We start from the raw sequence: 17,868 nt of genomic DNA on the forward strand, positions 1-17,868 counted from the left end.
CACTCGTTCAAACTGATTATAATCTTGGCCCAAGCGTTTACACCACTGAGGTGCCTTACATTCCTACTTCTTGTCTGGTTTCAGTGGTCCCAGGTAAAACAGTTTGAAAAATGCTGCTATTTTGATTTCCCAAATATTTTTTCTCCGTTCCTTGTTGGTGTTCCTCAATATTTATAATACTGGCCTCTATTTATTACTTTTAAAGCATAGCTTTAATATTTTTAAAGCTTTATTATTTTTAAAGCAAAGTCAAAATAATTTCAGCAATGATTTTAGATCAATATTCAGGTGCAGTTCTTGTCAGGAAAAAGAAAACAGTGGAGGCCTTTCTTAGTGGAACTGATTTTTCAGTTGTTCCTGATTTTTGTCAGTGAATGAGGGGAAGGAGATAAGGATCCTCTGGGTGCTGCCCCCTGCATGGACTGGTCCCTAGCTAGTGCAGCCTGCTTCCTCTCCCAGGGCACGTTTCAGGCACCAGAGTTCAGGTGATGAACTAGTGAACTCTAATCAGTTAATGAGCTTTAGTGTCCAGAACTGGGTCAGGATTTTAATTAAAAGGGTTGAAAAAAGCCTGTCCTTTTGGACTGTATTTTTCCCCAAGTTCGGGGCAAACCCACATGAATTTGAACACATGATGGTGAAACAGATTCTCTCCTTAAAAGGCATAATCCATTAGGGGTGGAAACATGATCATAACGGACCTGACTGCTGGGTCTGTGGGAAGAGCCGGGATCTTCATAGGGAACGGTGCTGAGCCCACGGACAGCACTGCCCTCACCGAAAGGCTGCCTGGGGTGCCTGGAGGGTGTTAAGAGGAGAAGCAGAGCATGGGGCATCCCCTTGATTTGACACCAGCGAGCAGGCACAGGAGGTGAGGGATGGGGAAGGGACACAAGAGGCAAGCATTGGCCAAGAGGGCCAAGTGACCATGCAAGGTAGGCAGCCCACCTGCTGAAGGAGGGTTGCACACTATTTTTATGATCTTGGTGTGTCCCATAGCAGTAAAATCACACACGCCTCTGGTTTAGCTCTAAGGGGACACCTCGGAGGAGCAGGATTGGTTCTTTCCAACAAGTGCTGGGGTCAATATGAAGTGATCCTCCACCAGCACCCCAGTTTCCAGCTGTGCAGAAGCTGCATGCATGTATTGAGTTGGCTTTCCCCCGTTCGATTCCCTTGTCAAATTAGTTACAGCCCACACAACTTACGGAAAAAAGGACTAGTAGAAGTACTGATGTGAGGCAGAAGTGCAATAGGCAGAAACAAGCCTTCTCCACACTGCTCTGCAAAGCAAAACAAACAAGCAATGATCAGTTTGCTGGTTCTGTTAAAATTAATGTGTGAGGATGACTTCCTGTTGCTCATGTACGTCCAGAGATGGCTACAGGAGGTAACATGTGCATTGAGATAAAGGAACAATATTATAATCTTGGCTGTTTGCCAAGAAAAGTGTTTTTAATTTCCTGGAGGCAACATTTCTGACCTGCAGTTTTGTATTCATTTTCTATCATCTTAAGCATTTTGCTAACTAGCTGTTTAATTGCTACATTATCAGTTTTGATAATGAACACTTTTGCTAACTCTAGAAGAGAAGAGCATATTTATATCCATTGAAGCAGTACCTTGCCAAAGGATTTATACAAATTTCCTGTTGATTGCTCTACTGATGCCCAAAGTGAATCTGTGGCTGAAAGGTTCCTGGATGAATCTAAGATTTAGGACTATGGTAGAATAGAAGCATTTGCTTGCTTACCTGATCACACAGATGTCTGAAGGCTGAAGTTTATTGACAAGATGTCGGCTGAGATGGCTAAGATGTTCCATCCAGTTTTACCTGAAGATCACTCCTTTGGAAATAAATAGGAAAGCAGCTGTTGCCTTCAGTAATGTTGAGAGTTGTCCTCCAGTGCCGAAATTCCCATTGATGTCAGTGAAAATTGAGGGCAGGGTATAGACTTTTAGGCTGTGCCAAGAATGCATTTCTTGGCCCTGGTCTGAGCATTTGAAATCTGTAGGGTTTGCATGATAGGCAGCATTAGTGAGACATTCATCTGTTTTTTCCTTCATGCATTGGACAGCTGTTTATGTAACATAGGCTGTAGAACAGGAGGAATTTCAGTTTTCATTGCTATTTGCAGTGACATTGATCCAGTCCATTAATAGGACGAGTTCAGCAAAAGCTATGCAAGAGCTCATCAGGTTCAGCTTCTGGGCCTGCTGCCTAAAACTGTACACCCTGTGCAATCCCCATGGCTTGACATGTGTAACAATGATATTCTCCATACCCATTATGTATAAATTGTATGATGTTGAAAGAATAAATTTAAAGCCACGAGCTCTTGCCTGGTAAAAGGTATGGGAATATTCCTGTTATGAGAATGCTTGTCACTCAGACGCAGAGAGAAGGTGCCTGGTAGGTTTTTTTTTTAATGTGCAAAATAAATTCCACGGGATGCTTTTGCTTTTATCTCTCGCTATCTTTTTCAGATGTGGTGCTTATAACCAATATTCAAAGTATATACAATTCCTGTCAAATAAGAAGTGTCTATCGCAAAACAGCAGTAAACCAATAGGTTTTGTGATGACTTACAGGCTTGATCGCCTGACCTGGGCTCTGTGGTCTGACAGAGTTTTTTGCTCTATTTTGGAGAATGTTTCCTTCTCTCCTTGGGGGAAGGAAAGTGCCACTTTATGAATTGGTAGAATGGGCTTCTGTCCTATATGTTCGTCATTCTTCAAAACAGAAAAGTCACAAAAGAAATTGAAAAGTTGATGGTGAATTGCTTACATTTTAGAAGTAACAGCTGTTTATAGATAAGGCATGAAGCTATAAACCATGTGTTTCTTTATCAGCCTAATTTTTAGCTTCAACTATGGAAAGAGCATTTTCTGGAAATGAATGGGGTTATTGCCACTAAAATCTACAAAGGGTTGTGGTGGATTAGGCACTAACACAACTGAAAGTAGAATGTTCTTCTGAGAGGTGTCCTTCCATTCCAACAGAAGCACGTGCGTGGAATTCCTCTGCTGTAGGAAGACAGTCTAAATTGTCTACTGTGCTTTTCAGCCTTGCATACTGGGACTTTGTGTGCAGAAATTCTGAAAAAAAGGTCTTTCTTCTCTGGAGGATGAATAGCAACCTTCCCGTTGTGCCTTTCTAGGTGTTGTACCCAGCCAGTGAAACCTCCGATGTTCCCAGTTTGCCCAGTGATGCATTTTTAATGTTGAACAAGAAAGAAAAAGGCCATAAATGCATGGACTGTAATGTTAAAGGAAAGAGTACACAGACGGTCCTGTTGGTTGTGTACAGAGTTAGATGCACCTCCATCTTGTGATTTACATGAAGTTGAGCTCGATATCCAGCCTGTGGCACCAGAGAGTTGTGGAATTCAGGAGTTTTGGAGTATACTGTGCTATAAGGTTTCATTTTGAAGTCATCACTGTACAACGGCATGTCTAGAAATTAGCAATTAATAAATCTATAAGGAAACAAACAAACAAACAAATTAGCTAGGACAAGTGCTGGAAGATCCAGTGGGCTCATCAAGAAACTAACTGGATTCTCCATGGATTTAATAACATTTTTGGATCAAACCTGCTCTGCAATTTCCAATTGGCTGAATGGGGCATTGGTGGAGGGCTACCGATCCTGTCTTTATCCAGGCAGTTTCATTCATCCCTCTGTCAAAGTGTTGCTGCTCCACTTCCTCCTGTGCTACTATGTGACAGCACATGAAGCAAACAAATCAAAACAAGGGTAGAAGCAATGCTCCTCACACTCCCCTGACTGAGACATCGTTTGTTTTTGCGTTCCAACCCTGGTAGATAGAAGTCTTTTCTTGTCCACAGTTTATTGCTTATTACTAGCTACTAAAATAATACCCTGCCGCAGGCCACAAGAATGTTCTCCTAAAGCCACTTGTGAGAACTGCCTTAGCCTTAAAAACAGGAAGGTTTTCCTTGGAGAATCATTCCTTCAAAGGGAAGGATCTGCCAGGACATGGGTACATTCTGTTTAGATTTTTTTTTTTTTTTAAAATCATTTTTTCTAATTCTTGGAGGCAGTGAGGGGCCAGTAGACTAGATGACAATAGAAAGCAGTGCCTTGGCTATTTAGTTAACAGACTATGCCCACAAAGTGTAAAGCACCAGCTTCCTTCAGCTGTTTTGTGGACCTTTTATGTAGTCTTGGGACAAATTTGCATCACAGATAAATCAAAGACAAGAAAGTCACACCATAATCCAAGTAACAAGAATGAAAGTATGTATTTGGTCCAGCTAACCTATCAATTTGGATGGACCACATTCCAGAGATGGGCCCTATTTCAAATGAAAACTGACTCCAGATATGCCATCCAGGAAGTTTTCTACAGTTTTGTGTCAGCACGTCTGTACTTGGCGTAGATGAAATAGGAAAGGGAGACACTGAGACCACCAAAGCTGCCAGTCAGCACTGTTACCCTGACTCTTGCCGCGTTGCCCATAGGTCAGCTATTGATGTGAAATCTGAGTTTTTATCTGTGCCGTCTTCTGAGGTAGGATGTTTTAGGTGAGATGGATTGCCAAACTGCAGACTGACAAGGAATTTTGCAGTTTTGCTTTTAAGTGCTGGGTGAAATTTCCTCAGGGAAATTCTTATTCCGACACTGAGGAAGAGTGTTTGGCTCTGCCGTGAGCAGAGGCAGAAACCCTGGGAAAGGATTGCCTTCCGTGCCCGCAGTGATGCTCGTGTATGTACCTGCAGGCAGTGTGATATTACAGTAAATGGTGAATACTGCAGTTTGCTGCTAAAAATTGCAAAGGATTTGGGGAGAGGGAGCATTACAGGGAAAGAAAATAGTACTGAGCTTGCCTTTAATTACACCAAAGTAATTGACTGGCCTCAGCAGGGTGGCATGGGCGTAACTGAAAGCCCAGAATATCTCATTAAATCTCCTCCTACCTACTGCATTCACCATAGTCATCCTGAGGTTCTCAGATGCTGCAGATATGACCATAGCCCTAATTACAGGGTAACAGGGCAAGCCGCAGGAGAAAGAAAACAGTCCCAGACCTTCAGCAAATGAACAAACAAGTGTGAGCTATTCAGCTTATTCCTGAGGCTTGCTCTGCTGTGACACAGGCATAAGTTGCACACTGCCTTCAAGTAACTGTCGCACGGTGGCCTCCTGCACTGAGGAGATGCAAAGCAGGCCTCCTGGGAGCATGAGGTTTCTGACAAGGCATATATGAGCAATTCTTCTTTAATGGGCATTTAAGCCTGCTATTTTCTTTTGCAAAAACCTCTTTCCCCTAACAAAGAGTTTGGAAAGGCACTTAAAAAATATATGAATTTCTCACATCATTGCATGAATTGTGGTTTTAAGAAAAAAAATAAATATTGCGGACAAAATCCCTCTAGCTTGTAAACTGTGTTGGGCAGCTAGGAAGCATGTGCTTCCTGCACAACAACAAAGAGTGGAGGATAGAAGTCGTGGTTTAAGCCCAGCCAGCAACAAAGCACCACGCAGCCGCTCGCTCACTCCTCCCTCCCGGCGGGATGGGGAGGAGAAAATACAGCAAAAAAGCTCGTGGGTCGAGAGAAGGACAGGGAGGGATCACTCACCACTTATAGTTACAGGCAAAACAGACTCGATTTTGGGTAAAAATAAACCACTTTAATTGGTTAACAACGACATCAGAGTAGAATGATGAGAAATAGAGCCATATCTTAAAAACACACCTTCCCCCCACCCCTCCCTTCTTCTTGGGCTCAACTTTGCTCCCAATACCTCTACCTCCTCCCCGCCCAGTGGCACAGGGGGACGGGGAATGGGGGTTGTCATCAGTTCATCACACGTTGTCTCTGCCGCTCCTTCCACAGGGGAAGGCTCCTCACACTCTTCCCCTGCTCCAGTGTGGGGTCCCTCCCACAGGGGTCAGCCCTCCATGAGTTTCTCCAACTCAAGTCGTTTCCACGTACTGCAGTCCTCTGCAAACTGCTCCAGCGTGGGCTCTCCCACGGAGCCATGGCCTCCTCCGGGCCCAGCCACCTGCTCCAGCGTGGGGTCCTCCAGGGGCTGCAGGGGAATCTCTGCTCCACCGTTAACCTCCGTGGGCTGCCGGGGGACAGCCTGCCCTCTCACCACGGGCTGCAGGGGAATCTCTGCTCCCCCACACCTCCTCCCTCTCCTTCCTCACTGACCTCGGGGTCTGCATGGCTGTTTCTCTCACATCCCACTCCTCTCTCTGCTGCAGGTTTTTCATCTGTCTTTCCCCTTCTTAAATACGTTATCCCAGAGGCGCAACCACCGTCACTGATGGGCTTGGCCTTGGTAGCAGCGGGTCCGGGTTGGAGCCAGGGAAGTTTCTAGCAGCCTCTCACAGGAGCCACCCCTGTAGCCCCTCCATTGCTACGCGAACCCAGCACAACAGAGAATATCCATAGCTATCAGGTAAAGGGGGCCAGAGCAAACTGAGACAACTGTCCTGAAGTGACTGCCATTTCACACTGAGAAACCAAGATAAAACTGGGGCTAAACATACAGAAAGGAGAGTTTTGAAGGCAACCTGGAAATTTTATAGAATCTATTTAAAAGTCCAGTTTTGGTAAGCTGTCTGTGGACCAATACAATTTTTCTAGGGCTGATGCCTTCTGTCTTCCAAGGACCTCTTCCATCTTTCTCATTCAGGTAGCCTTGGTGGAGGTGAAAGCCCCACTCTTATTTTCCATTGTAACTGACTCTTCCAAACTGTAAAACTCTAGATTTTGCTTCTACCACTAACGCCAGTTCTGGTGTCACACAATATTTCTAGGGTGTATGTGCCTAAACTACGGAACAGAAAGTGCCTGCTGTTGTGCTGCTCTATGTAGGAATGGTTTCCTCACATCTCTGAAATTGAATGCAGCCCCAGGCAGCCCCTCACAAAAAGGGCATCTCAAACTAGGAGCTGAGAATAGGGAATGAAGATGGATCTCTGTAGGAGGGACTAGCAGAATTTTCAGTGTTGAAAACCAAACATGCATGGTGGATAAGGTGAGCAGGGAACAGGCTACTTGCTATCACCCAAAACCAAGAAACATCCTAGCAACTACTGCTAGCAGCACTTTAAGATAGATGAAAGGAAGTACTTTTCACTTGGCATGTAATTAAATTTATAGGCTGTCCACGGCCCAGCATGACCGCTGCCGATGCTGACAATCTGCCTGTGTGTGCTGGTCTCCTTCCCTCTGGTTGCCGAACACAACTGGAACGAGCAAGAGTTGCTCTTTGACTCAGGAGACTGGGAACTTCTTTTCCAGTTTCACATGCAGTAACGGGTAATGGCTGAGTTAAATGGCGCACGGTGTGTCTCCGTACTGTAGAAAAGCCAGAGCATGGGGAGGTTTAGAAGGGTCTTTCCTTCAAAGAAACCAAACGCATTTATAAGACCAGTACTGACATGAAAAGAATTTCCTTATTCATTTCCTTGGGAAGTAATTTGAACACGTTATCCTCACTTGTCCTTGAATCTGGTGTTTGCTCTGTATATAGAAATGAACACTTGTACAGAACAGGTTTTATATAGTTACACAGGATATAAGCTATCTATTTACATTTTACTCCTGGTTATTATAGCTTTGCATATTTGCAGGGTCTGCTTTTAGGATTCCAGAGACATCTACATGCGATGCGAAGTCTTTCACAGCTGAGAAGTTCGTGTGCTGGCTGATGCATTTAACATTATATGAGTCCTTCTGCTGATGCAAATTGTGCTACTATCCATAAATCTTGGAGCTCACCCTAGAATAAGGTTACCTTGAAAAGCTATTGCCTTGCTAAGAAAAACTTGCTTTGATATTAGACACCAGAGCTTAGAATCTGAAGGCATATGCTTCAGGATGGAGATGTTGTGGTTTCCTCCATCTCCCTTCCACACAGATCTTGAATTGTCCCTGCCTTCCATCTCACAGCCTCAGGCTCCAGGCTGAGTGTCTATGTATTACTGTGCTGTCTGGCCTGTGCTGCATGAGGTGTTAGAACTACTGCAAGCCCCAAACCTCCCAAATCGTGTTTCAGGAGCCAGAAAAGCTTGGAGAATTTGAGATTCTGTACAAAAGGCTGATATTTCAATGCATTGGGGGTTTCTCCTCCAGATTACCATGATAACCAGGTGAGGGACAGGTGGATGATGAAGTACTGCTTGCTTACAGTGTTTCTGCAGCTTGCTCTTCAGGGGCCTACACCTAATAATGCTGTTCCTTGAGAAATAATACAGTGGTTGTGCGCATTTCCTACTGCATTTATAAATTTTTTTTTCTTTTGATAATCTGTATACACGTGGTTCTCTGGCACTAAGCATATTTGGACGGGGATTAAATAAAAATAGGTAAGCAATTTGATAGAGATAAGTGGAAGTGTCTCATATCAGCTTTGCCTGCGGCATTTTGCTCCTCTCTGTGATTAGTTGGTAGGCTTGCAAAAAGATAAATATTCCAGTTTTGGTAAGAAATACTCAGAGATCAAAGCAAAACTGACCTTGCAGTTATCTTGGGATTTAATTATTAACCCAGCAGTTTTGGAAGTGGGTGGGAGGGTGGCAGCGTGCCTTGAGCAGTGGCAAAGGTACAACGTGAGCTGTTCCCATACGGAGGCGTGTAGTGAGCCATGTGCAGAGCCCATCGCTGCCGCTGCGAGAGGAGTTGCTGACCGTGCTTACTGAAGAATTTGTTTGTTCTCCAAGCTGGGATTTGGTCCCGTTGTGTCAGCTGCGGAGACTGTGCCTCACTTGTTCAGCCCTAGCTCTTGGCATACGATTAGCTGTTGCACACAGTTCGGCATGGCTGTCTCTGCGACTGCTGATCCATGAGCATGATGTGTGGCCGGTTCTCAGCCCTGGTATTTCAAGAATTGTTGGGATTTTACGTGGATTAATTTGAAATGTCAGCAAACACAAATGCTACTGCTTTCTATGTGTTTATAAACGTATTTGTCAGACCTCCCCTCATCTCTCACAGTGGGAAGGAAATGGTAGCCCCTCTGCTTGTTACCTCTCCTTGACTGCCTGGTTTAGACTTGTCAGGAAGAGTGAATGGATGTGAGATGAATGAATCTGAATGGGGATTTAGATGACTGGACTTCTCACTGGCAAAAGACTGCAAACACACTGGCACAAGTTTATGGTTCTTCAGAGCATATAGCTGGCAAGCATAAATGATTTTTTACGGATTAGTAAGCAAAGTCCAAGCCCAGAGAACTCCTCTGTAGAGAAGGAGTCATTTCAATCTGTCACGCTTCAGGGACGAAAGAGCTACGGGAACATCGGGGAACAAAAAAGTGCTTGCAGTTTAGCTCCTAAATGCTTACACATGAATAGTACGCAGTGCAAAGGCTTTGCCAGGGTATTTATATCAGGAAAGTTTCTGAGGCAATGTGTAGCTTACCAATTCCCCCAGCAATGTAGACACATTGATTCTCAACACGGCACCAGCTGTACCAGAGGAAAATATCTTTGGCACATAGGAGTTGCCTTTACCCACCATGTTTTGCAGCTCAGCTGGAAAAAATTTTTGGCATAAGACTCGGCCGTAATCACCCAAAAGGCCATTTTTCATGATAAAAGCAAAACAATCGGGGAAAGCGGAGCAGGTTGAGATATCAGATCTGGCAGTATGGACACACTAGGTCTGGCTCACGTGTTAGGCCAAGCTCGGACTGCGGTGGGAAGGGAGCGTGCACACACTGTTGCCAGGCGGTTGCTAACACAAATTTAGCTCTCGGTGGCCTTATCTTGGTTTGGAGTATCAGGTATGCTTTACAGTATGCCGGGACTAGCAACAAACTCCTGGACGTGAATACGTGCGGATGTTGACAAGCTGGGTTAATTCACATACATTGGCAAATGTTGCTCATGTTCTCTGAAAGTCGAGGTTCACCAAAGCCAGTGGAGACTCTGGAAAAAAAAATCCCACCCCACACCCAAAAACCAGTGCTTGACTGGGCCTGGTGTGTCAAAGCCAGCGTTAAGGCTTCTGAAACCCTGGCTAAAAGAGGTGTCTTCCTGCAGCGGGGCTGTGCACACAAGGGTTTCCCGTGAGCTCTGGGCATCACTTTGTCCTTTCCTGAAAGCAGCAACATGGCCCCAGGCCACCCAGGCTGCTGCCTGGATGTGACTGGCCCAATCCAGCCTGCTTTAACAAAAAAATAGGCCGTACCCACTCAGGGGGCAGGCATCTGCCAGGACTGCAGGATCGGGCCCCAAGCCCTGGAAATGAAACACAGCTCAGTCAAAGGCGATGGGAAAACAAAGTCACCTGGAAAGAGTTAGCCGTTCAAACCGGGGGCTGGGCGGGGGTGGGGGGAAGGCAGCTTTAATCTTTTTATAGTATAAAAATTTTGTGACTGAATTAAAGCCCTACTGTTTGGATTGGATGATGTTACCTAATTCTCAGAAACGAGAGCAGCTGGCTGTGATGCAGATACCTCCTAGCAAGCCCTGCAGTGCACAGCACATCATTTAGCAGGGCTGTAAAAGAAAGGACATTTATTAGGGGGCTTGGGAGTGAAACTTAACGTGCTGGCTTGGCTTTTAGCTGGCTGAATTTCATTTCCAGCTCCGCTGTTTTATTTTCCACTTAAATGAATAAATAAATAAAGCCCTCTTTGCCCGCCTTCCCTAACTGCTTTTTGGCATGCCTTTGGGTAAATCCCGTGCTGAGAGCCTGGGGGTCTTGATGTGAATGTTGTTAACCTTGTGGTGATGTAGCTAAACAGGCAAAGGTCCTGGCAAAATCCACTTTTGGGAGGACCTTGAGAAGGAGGGCAAGTTAACGGAGGTGTTAAAAATCACCTGATTGTTGGGAATTTTCACTCTGAGGCAAAATGAAAACAAAACGATGTCCTGAGCCCACCAAATAATGTGAATTTTACAAACATTTATTGCCATTTCCTGTTCCTTCCTTTTCCTGCCTTTCACCCACTTCTCCCCACCAGTTGCTTAGGTTGGCACCATCAGGGTTGCCATTTCCTCCTTGCCTTTGCCTCTTTTCTTTCTTTGTGTAATACAGTGGGGGGAAAAAAAAAGTCATAGTTTTGGGGGCTGGGTTCATCCATTTAGCTACAAGACAGATTTCCTTGCTGATGCGGTTGCCAAAATGGACCTCGAGCTCATCCTGGCATTCTTGCCCCACTTTGCACTGGTGGAAGGTGACACCAGCTGCTCTCACACAACCCGTCCTGGCTTTCCCACAGCACCCAAGTCTGCCAGCAATGGCAGTGTGTTGATCATCCACCGCTAGATGATGGGGCTGAGAAATAGCTGATGCTATTTTTATTAACGCTGTTTCCCAAAGCAATGAAGAGCCCCTTGGAAAATGTGTCCCTGGGTGTGCCAGTCAGCGGTGCTTCTAAGCCTGTTGGGACCTGGGGAGTCCAGCCCTTGTCGCAGGGAATTTCTCACTTAATAATAAAATAATGTAAAAACCCTCCACGTTATTCCATTCACAGTATCTAGAGATAAATACTTAAGTTAAATAGCTAAACTTTAAGTAAAATAATTTTAAAAAACATGCAAATGTAAGTACTTGCAATGTTGAAGTATTAAATGTGTAACTTCAATTTTGAAAGTCACTGGGGGTAACAAGATCTTGCATTTTTCCACACGTTGGAAATCAGCTTATTTCCTTACAGGACCACTTCTATTTAGCTGTCCCTCCCTGTGCTGGATAAATACACCTGCAGCACTTTCCACAAGAAACATGTGAATGCTTAGCAGCTGTCGCTGGATTTTTTATCCCTGTATTTGGCGTTTTAAGCTTGAATGGCCTGACACTTTGCCTTCCCTATGCTGGCAGACGAGCTCTCACACCAGTGGTGTGCTGGGCTACTAAAGCAAGCGCTGTGACCAGTGCTGGCAGGAGGACCCCAGGGAGTGGGATGCAGCTTTCTGGCCTCCCCACAGGTGCCATGTGTGAGCTGGACCAGCCGCGGCGCTCCCTGTGGCTTTGCTCCCTGCCTGTGCAACTACCGTCATTTTCAAAGCGTGCCTTTTTTTCTCCTGGCTGAAAGATCCTTTCAGATTTTAGGAGAGCAGCCGGTACAGAGGAGGGTATACACACCTGTGTCCGGCACCAGCTAACAGGGTGCTGTTAATTCGTCACTTCAGTATTAATTAAGCTGGGGAGGATCTGAGCAGCAGAGTTGTCAGGCGGGCAGGGTCCCAGCAGCATGCTGAGAAACCAACAGCAGCATGAGAAAAGCACTAAGGGCAGTATTCTGGCTCTGGGAGCTAATGTGCTGGCTTCAGCAGGAGCCATGTGCATATAACTGCTGCCAGAGGACAGGCCCAAAGTTTAGTGTTTCTCCTAATGAAGTATAAAAGTAATTATGAGCTTGGCCTGGGGCACTCAGGGCTGAATTTGTAACCATCTGGTGTTAATGGCCTGAAGTGAAACTTCAGGCAAAGGTTTCATTTCACATATTATTTATCAGGAAAGTCCCTGGCCAGCGACTGCAGCTTTCCTGGTTAGCAGTGGAGCTTTGTACCTGCTGCCTTGCTGAGGGGCAGGGGGGATGCAGCAGCCCCGATGCTGCTCTGCTTTGACTTCAAGCAAGTGGCACCGAGCATCAACAGTGAGGGACTGCCCGGAGACTGTAGAGGAATTAAGAAGCTGAATATAATACGTATCCTCCCACCCTTTTCACTTCACTGACACTAAATTTAATCTTCCTAAAAACCCCTGCCCAGGAGCCTATTGAATGGCTGTGCTCCTAAGACAAAAAAGTTTCTACTCTGAAACATACTCCTAGTGTTGCCTATCCAAGAGCAAAAGCTGGTTTTAGGCTCTTTGTTAACACAAATCTCAGCCCATTCCCAGGCCAGGACTGGGTGGAAGGACTACGTGGGAAGCATATACGTTTTTTATTCCAACTGAAATTTTGCGGACAAAGCCTTCCCATCCCAAATGGTGGGGACAGATGTTCAGTTTCTGAAGAGTCCCTTGTTGGTCTCCTAATTGCTCTGCATTGGAGGTCTCCATCTGGGAGCAACCAGTGTCCAGTGCCAAGAGGTGCATCAGGCAAACAGAGACACAGAAGACCGGGACATGATCAGATATGTTGGTAAGGGGAACCATACAGATAGCGAAAGTGGCAAACAAGATATTAGGCTTGTCTGAGAACTCCAAGAGAAACTCCTTTGCTTATTAAAATTTCTGATGAAGACTTTTAGTCATTGCTGTGCAGCCCAGAAGGTAGAGAGTGAGCGTTACTCACTAAGCATGAGAAATTGGAGTAAGAAATGGCACAGAGCTATTCAGCCTGCTTCTGCACAGACATTCAGGCATCTCCATTAAAAATTCTGGGTCAAAACTCAAATGTTCCACATGGGAAATGTCTCTCTTCTCTGCTTTCCTCTATGTGGTCCAAGTACAGCAGCTGAAATACAGCTTGTGAAGGCCATCAGAGTTGTGTTTCTGGATCAAAATAAGCTTTCAGCAAAAACACTTCAGGTTTTTTTTTTCACCAAAAAAAAACTTCTCAGGGCAGGGAGGTACTTATCTTGCTTATCTTCAAACTGCCCAGTAACCATTTGCCACAGAAGAAGCAAGAGCAGTAGAGATGAAAAGTCACTTAAAAAACCTGCTTTCGCCCTGCAATCTCATCTTCCCAAAGTCTTTGCTAGCCATTCCCCCATAACCCGATGTCAGACTCTCTCCCTTTAGGACAGGTTGTCGTGGTATGGAAAATGCCAGGGTTTGTGGTTCTCCATGGTAAGTCCTAATCACTGCGATCACACTGAGGATCTTATCTGACCCTTAACCTTCATGGTACGTGACCATGCTGGTGGATCCCCCTTGATGGTTTTGAACAAGTTTTGCATGAGGTCATTGTTGGCAGAGCAGGGTGGTAACTTGCCGTGTATTTGCTGTAAGCTGTCCTATCTGCACGCTACCAATGAGTTTGCCCTTGGTTTTTTGCACATTATCTCCTCTGAGGCGTCGAACTCAGATGATGTAGAAATTTCCAGAGGTAAAATTTTGGTCTGTAAGGTACAGAACATAACCACGCTGATCACCTTCTTTCTCCTTCTCGTCCCTCTCCCAAGAGTGTCGCTCACTGGGAAGCCCGTGCTACGCTCTGCTTTTATTCATGGGGTTGTGGCTTCTTTCAAGCCCTATTGGGGAGGAAGCATCCCCATGCCAGCACAGCCTCAGCTTTACATTGCTGTTCAACTAGCACCTTTGTCTTCCTCTGCAGTTTTTGCCAGAATCCTGAAGGCTCCCGAATCCCAAAATATCACCTTTGGGTCTGTGGTGACGTTGCGGTGTGCGGCAACCGGCCTTCCAGTCCCCACTGTCACCTGGCTGGAAAATGGGAAAGCTGTAAGTGCCTCTTTTTTCATGCTTTTGGCCCCGGAGGGCTGCTAGCATCCGGAAGCGCAACCCGGGGATTAAAATGCAGGGCTGGGAGCCAGCACCCGTGGTTTCCATTCCTGCCTTACTTACCACCTCGCTATGCAATCAGGTTGAGCCTGCCTCGCCTCCCTGCTGCAGTTTTCTTCTCTGCAAAACACTCTTCCCCTTCTCCAGGGTGTTGTGTGCATTAATTTGTTAGAGTCTGGAAAGCCCAAGGTGAAGGATGCTTTAGATGCTTACAACCTTCCTTCAAGCCAGGGGTTCTAGGACTTCATCATGAGTTTAAGTATTTCTGCAGCTACCTTTCCTCCCCTTTCTCCTAATGTGGTAACAATAACATGGCAAAAATGCTTATTTGACAAAATAACACAAACTGAGGTAGTTAGGTGTAGCAAACTGTCTTGAGGCAAAATGCCTGTGGGACATATGGGACAGCATATATGCGCAGCATATTTGCAGACAAATAGATCTGAAATTTTCTAGACTGACCTAGATGACGCACTGAAGTATGTCACCAATTTATTCCTGGCTAGAAGCACGTCCTCAAGAAAGGCTCACCGTCTTCAGCGGCAGGCACCAAGAGATGCAAATCCACTGCTTCTCACAGGAAATTGTTCTGTGGTCTCATTATCCTGACCATTTAAAATAGGTGCCTACTTTGAATTCGTCTGGCTTTCATGTCCGTGAGTAGGCTATTGCAATGCCTTCCCTTCAGCTGAACTGAAGAGCCACTTGGCACCCGATATTGCCTCCCCGGGAGTGAGCGGTGCACCACAGTCACAGCAGCTCTACAGCCTGAGCCTGCCATGGGTTTCCTCCAGCCTTCATATGGTTATGGTGGACATGTTTTACACTCTCTGTGGTCTTTCAACAGCTTTTTTAAGGATCTGAGCCCAAGGGCGTGATGCTGTGGAGGCAAGTGGAGCAGCCGCAGCGTGCAGGCTGGCAATTTGCCTCCACTCTTTCTCACTGACCCCCTGTCAACCCCAAGTCCTTCTGGCCACCAGCTGGCCATGGCCACTCCTATGGACTTGCTTGTCCAACAGGACCAATAAATCCTCTTGCTCAAGTTCCTTACTTCAGGAGGCTATCCCCATCCTGGTCTGTATCCCTTGTTTCCATGTATTAAAATACATTATTAAGGAGCCTGGGCTACTCTGCAGGCTGCCTTGCCTTCCTTATCTCCTCTAAACCTTATTGTGTTTTCCAGCCTGATTAGGGCTAATTTCCTATATTCCCTCAAGGGTACTAGGGAGAAGAGCGAAGGGATCAGATCAGCCTCTGCAGAGCCCCGTGGGTCCTTGGTAGTTTCTGGTGATAACTATTTTGAGACAACTGCGGGTGTTCATTCAAGACTTCTTCCCCATTGGGGAAGTAACCTTCTGGGGGGGCCTGGGGTCCCTGGTGAGGACAGAGTATTTCTGGAGCGCAGACCTCTGCTCTGCCAAGCTCCCACCAGTGCTTTAGTCCCACAGAGAGCTGTGTGTGAGACGATGCTCAGCCCCTGCCCGGAGCCACTGCCTGGCTGGTCAGATCTGCTATGCCCCATTCCTGTCTGCAAAGCAAAGCCCAGTCCCACGAGGGTGGTGCTCCATACTGCCTCATTTTACATATGGCAAGGAGACCTTAACAAAAGCCCATCTCTGGGAAAGTCAGGCCAGGAAGTGGGTGGACTGGAGAGTGTGTGTTTGAGGGCTGGCTCACAAGCGAGCAATGGTGAGTCATTTGAAGATGCAACGTGCCTGCGCATTATGGTCTCTGAACGCTGACCTGTAATTGTCCTGAGGTTTAAAGAGTGGGAATCTGCTGAGGTTATTGAGCTGCCTTTGAAGGAGAGGATGGAAACTCCTCTGTGCAGCAGCTGCCTTGCCTACCTAAACAGAAACACAATTCCTTTTCCTCCTGCTATGCACGGTGGGGCATCATGGACCTTAAACTGTAGTTTTTCACACTGCAAAGAATAAGTGAGCCAGGTGTAAGAGGTCTCTGCTTTGGTGGTGGCTGAGGTGGCGTTTTAAAGGCTAAAAAAAGACCTGCTGGAAACAAAATCTCAGGGAACATGTTTGAAAAGGGAAGGGAATCAATTCACACAAGGGAATGGCTTGAGGTTCCCAGTAGAGAAAACAACAGCTGGCCAGCATGGAAGTCTTAGGCACAACTACCTGACACTTTCACCTGCGATTTTCCACGGTGCATGTGACCACGCGTACTGCTTGTACTGCTTGCAGCTACCTGCGCGCCATTTTCCTCCCGTGGCTCAAGGTGGGAGAAGCAATCCTGGCTCTCCGTGCTCACCAGGCAAAGTTCAGCACTGCTGGGAGGGGAGCTAACATGACGGTATGCCTGAGGCCTGAGGGGTAAGGAGGGAGAGAGGACCGGATCAGCACAAGCAGCTCAGGGCGAGCAGCCACGTTTCCCGGGTGGATGCTGGGAGGCACGGGCAGCCTGTAAAGAAATTCCTCCTTTCCACCAGGAAGGTCCCAGGAGTGTCTTAGTGCTGAGTGGTTTCTGGGGAGAAAAAAATTCTAAAATAAATCTGACCAGCACTGTAACAAAAGACAAAGTTTTGAAAAAATATCCCCTGAGCTCCCATCCACCTGAACTGACTTCAAAGCATAAGGCCAAAAAATATCCCTGGTCCCTGCATTTGCACAGTAACTGGCATACCACCCATCCCTCATGCAATACTTACAATAACTGTGTTGGTCTGGTTATTTAGTGATTTCTTCCCATGCACATTCCCTCGCCAAAACTCCATGTGGAGCTTGAGTGAGGCAAACCAAATTTTTTTCCTTTCAGAGAGAAACTGATCTTTACTAAAGACATGATACAACACTGACGCATCCCTTCTTGCTTTTTCAGTTATTGCTGTTAATACCTTTAGGAACAGACACAGATCCCACTGAAATAGTGTTTCTACTAACCTCCAGGGAGGTCAGATTGACCTCTCTAACCTCTGAGATAGATGCATAGTGCTTTGCTGGGATGGATCCAGGGAGAACTCTCACTGTCCTTAGGGCCAGGTCGCACCGGTGGGATCCACGGACAACCACATCTCGCTTGAATTACACTTGATGCTTCATATCAGTATGAAGGGTAGAGCAGGCAATGCTGCTCCTTCCTACTGCCTTTGCAAGGTAGAGTCTAGATGTACCATGTCCTTCTGCTTTAACGAATGCCATATGAGCAGTAAAGCTGCTGGCCAAAATCAGCGGGCTCCAAGCTCATTTACCTGGGAATTTCTGACCTGGAAAAAGAGCTGGCCAAAATCAGCACATCTGCAGCCCCTCCCATAGTTCCAGGTGTGAGATAAGAAAATCTATCAGATATCTGCCTAAGTGTTGGAGCCAGAGCGCTTGTGTTGCTCACAACTGCTTTGGAAGTGTGGCAGTGGTTATATTAATCCAGAACCAATAATTTCCAAAGTATTTTCTTTTCTCCCTCTGTATAGCCAGGGTCCACAAAACCACCTCATGCCCTTCGTTGCTAAGGCA

The 17,868-nt window shown here is 46.1% G+C and overlaps 1 protein-coding gene across 1 annotated transcript in view; it reads left to right on the forward strand.

Moving 5' to 3' along the window:
• The window catches only part of MUSK (muscle associated receptor tyrosine kinase), a 55,124-nt gene that overhangs the window by 12,736 nt on the left and 24,520 nt on the right, over positions 1–17,868 (forward strand). The window contains exon 6 of the mRNA XM_050913413.1: positions 14,217–14,341. Within this exon, the coding sequence (XP_050769370.1) occupies positions 14,217–14,341 (125 nt within the window). The remainder of the gene's footprint in view (positions 1–14,216; positions 14,342–17,868) is intronic.

This window comes from Gymnogyps californianus, chromosome Z, assembly GCF_018139145.2.
Source record: "Gymnogyps californianus isolate 813 chromosome Z, ASM1813914v2, whole genome shotgun sequence".
Classification (NCBI taxonomy): domain Eukaryota; kingdom Metazoa; phylum Chordata; class Aves; order Accipitriformes; family Cathartidae; genus Gymnogyps; species Gymnogyps californianus.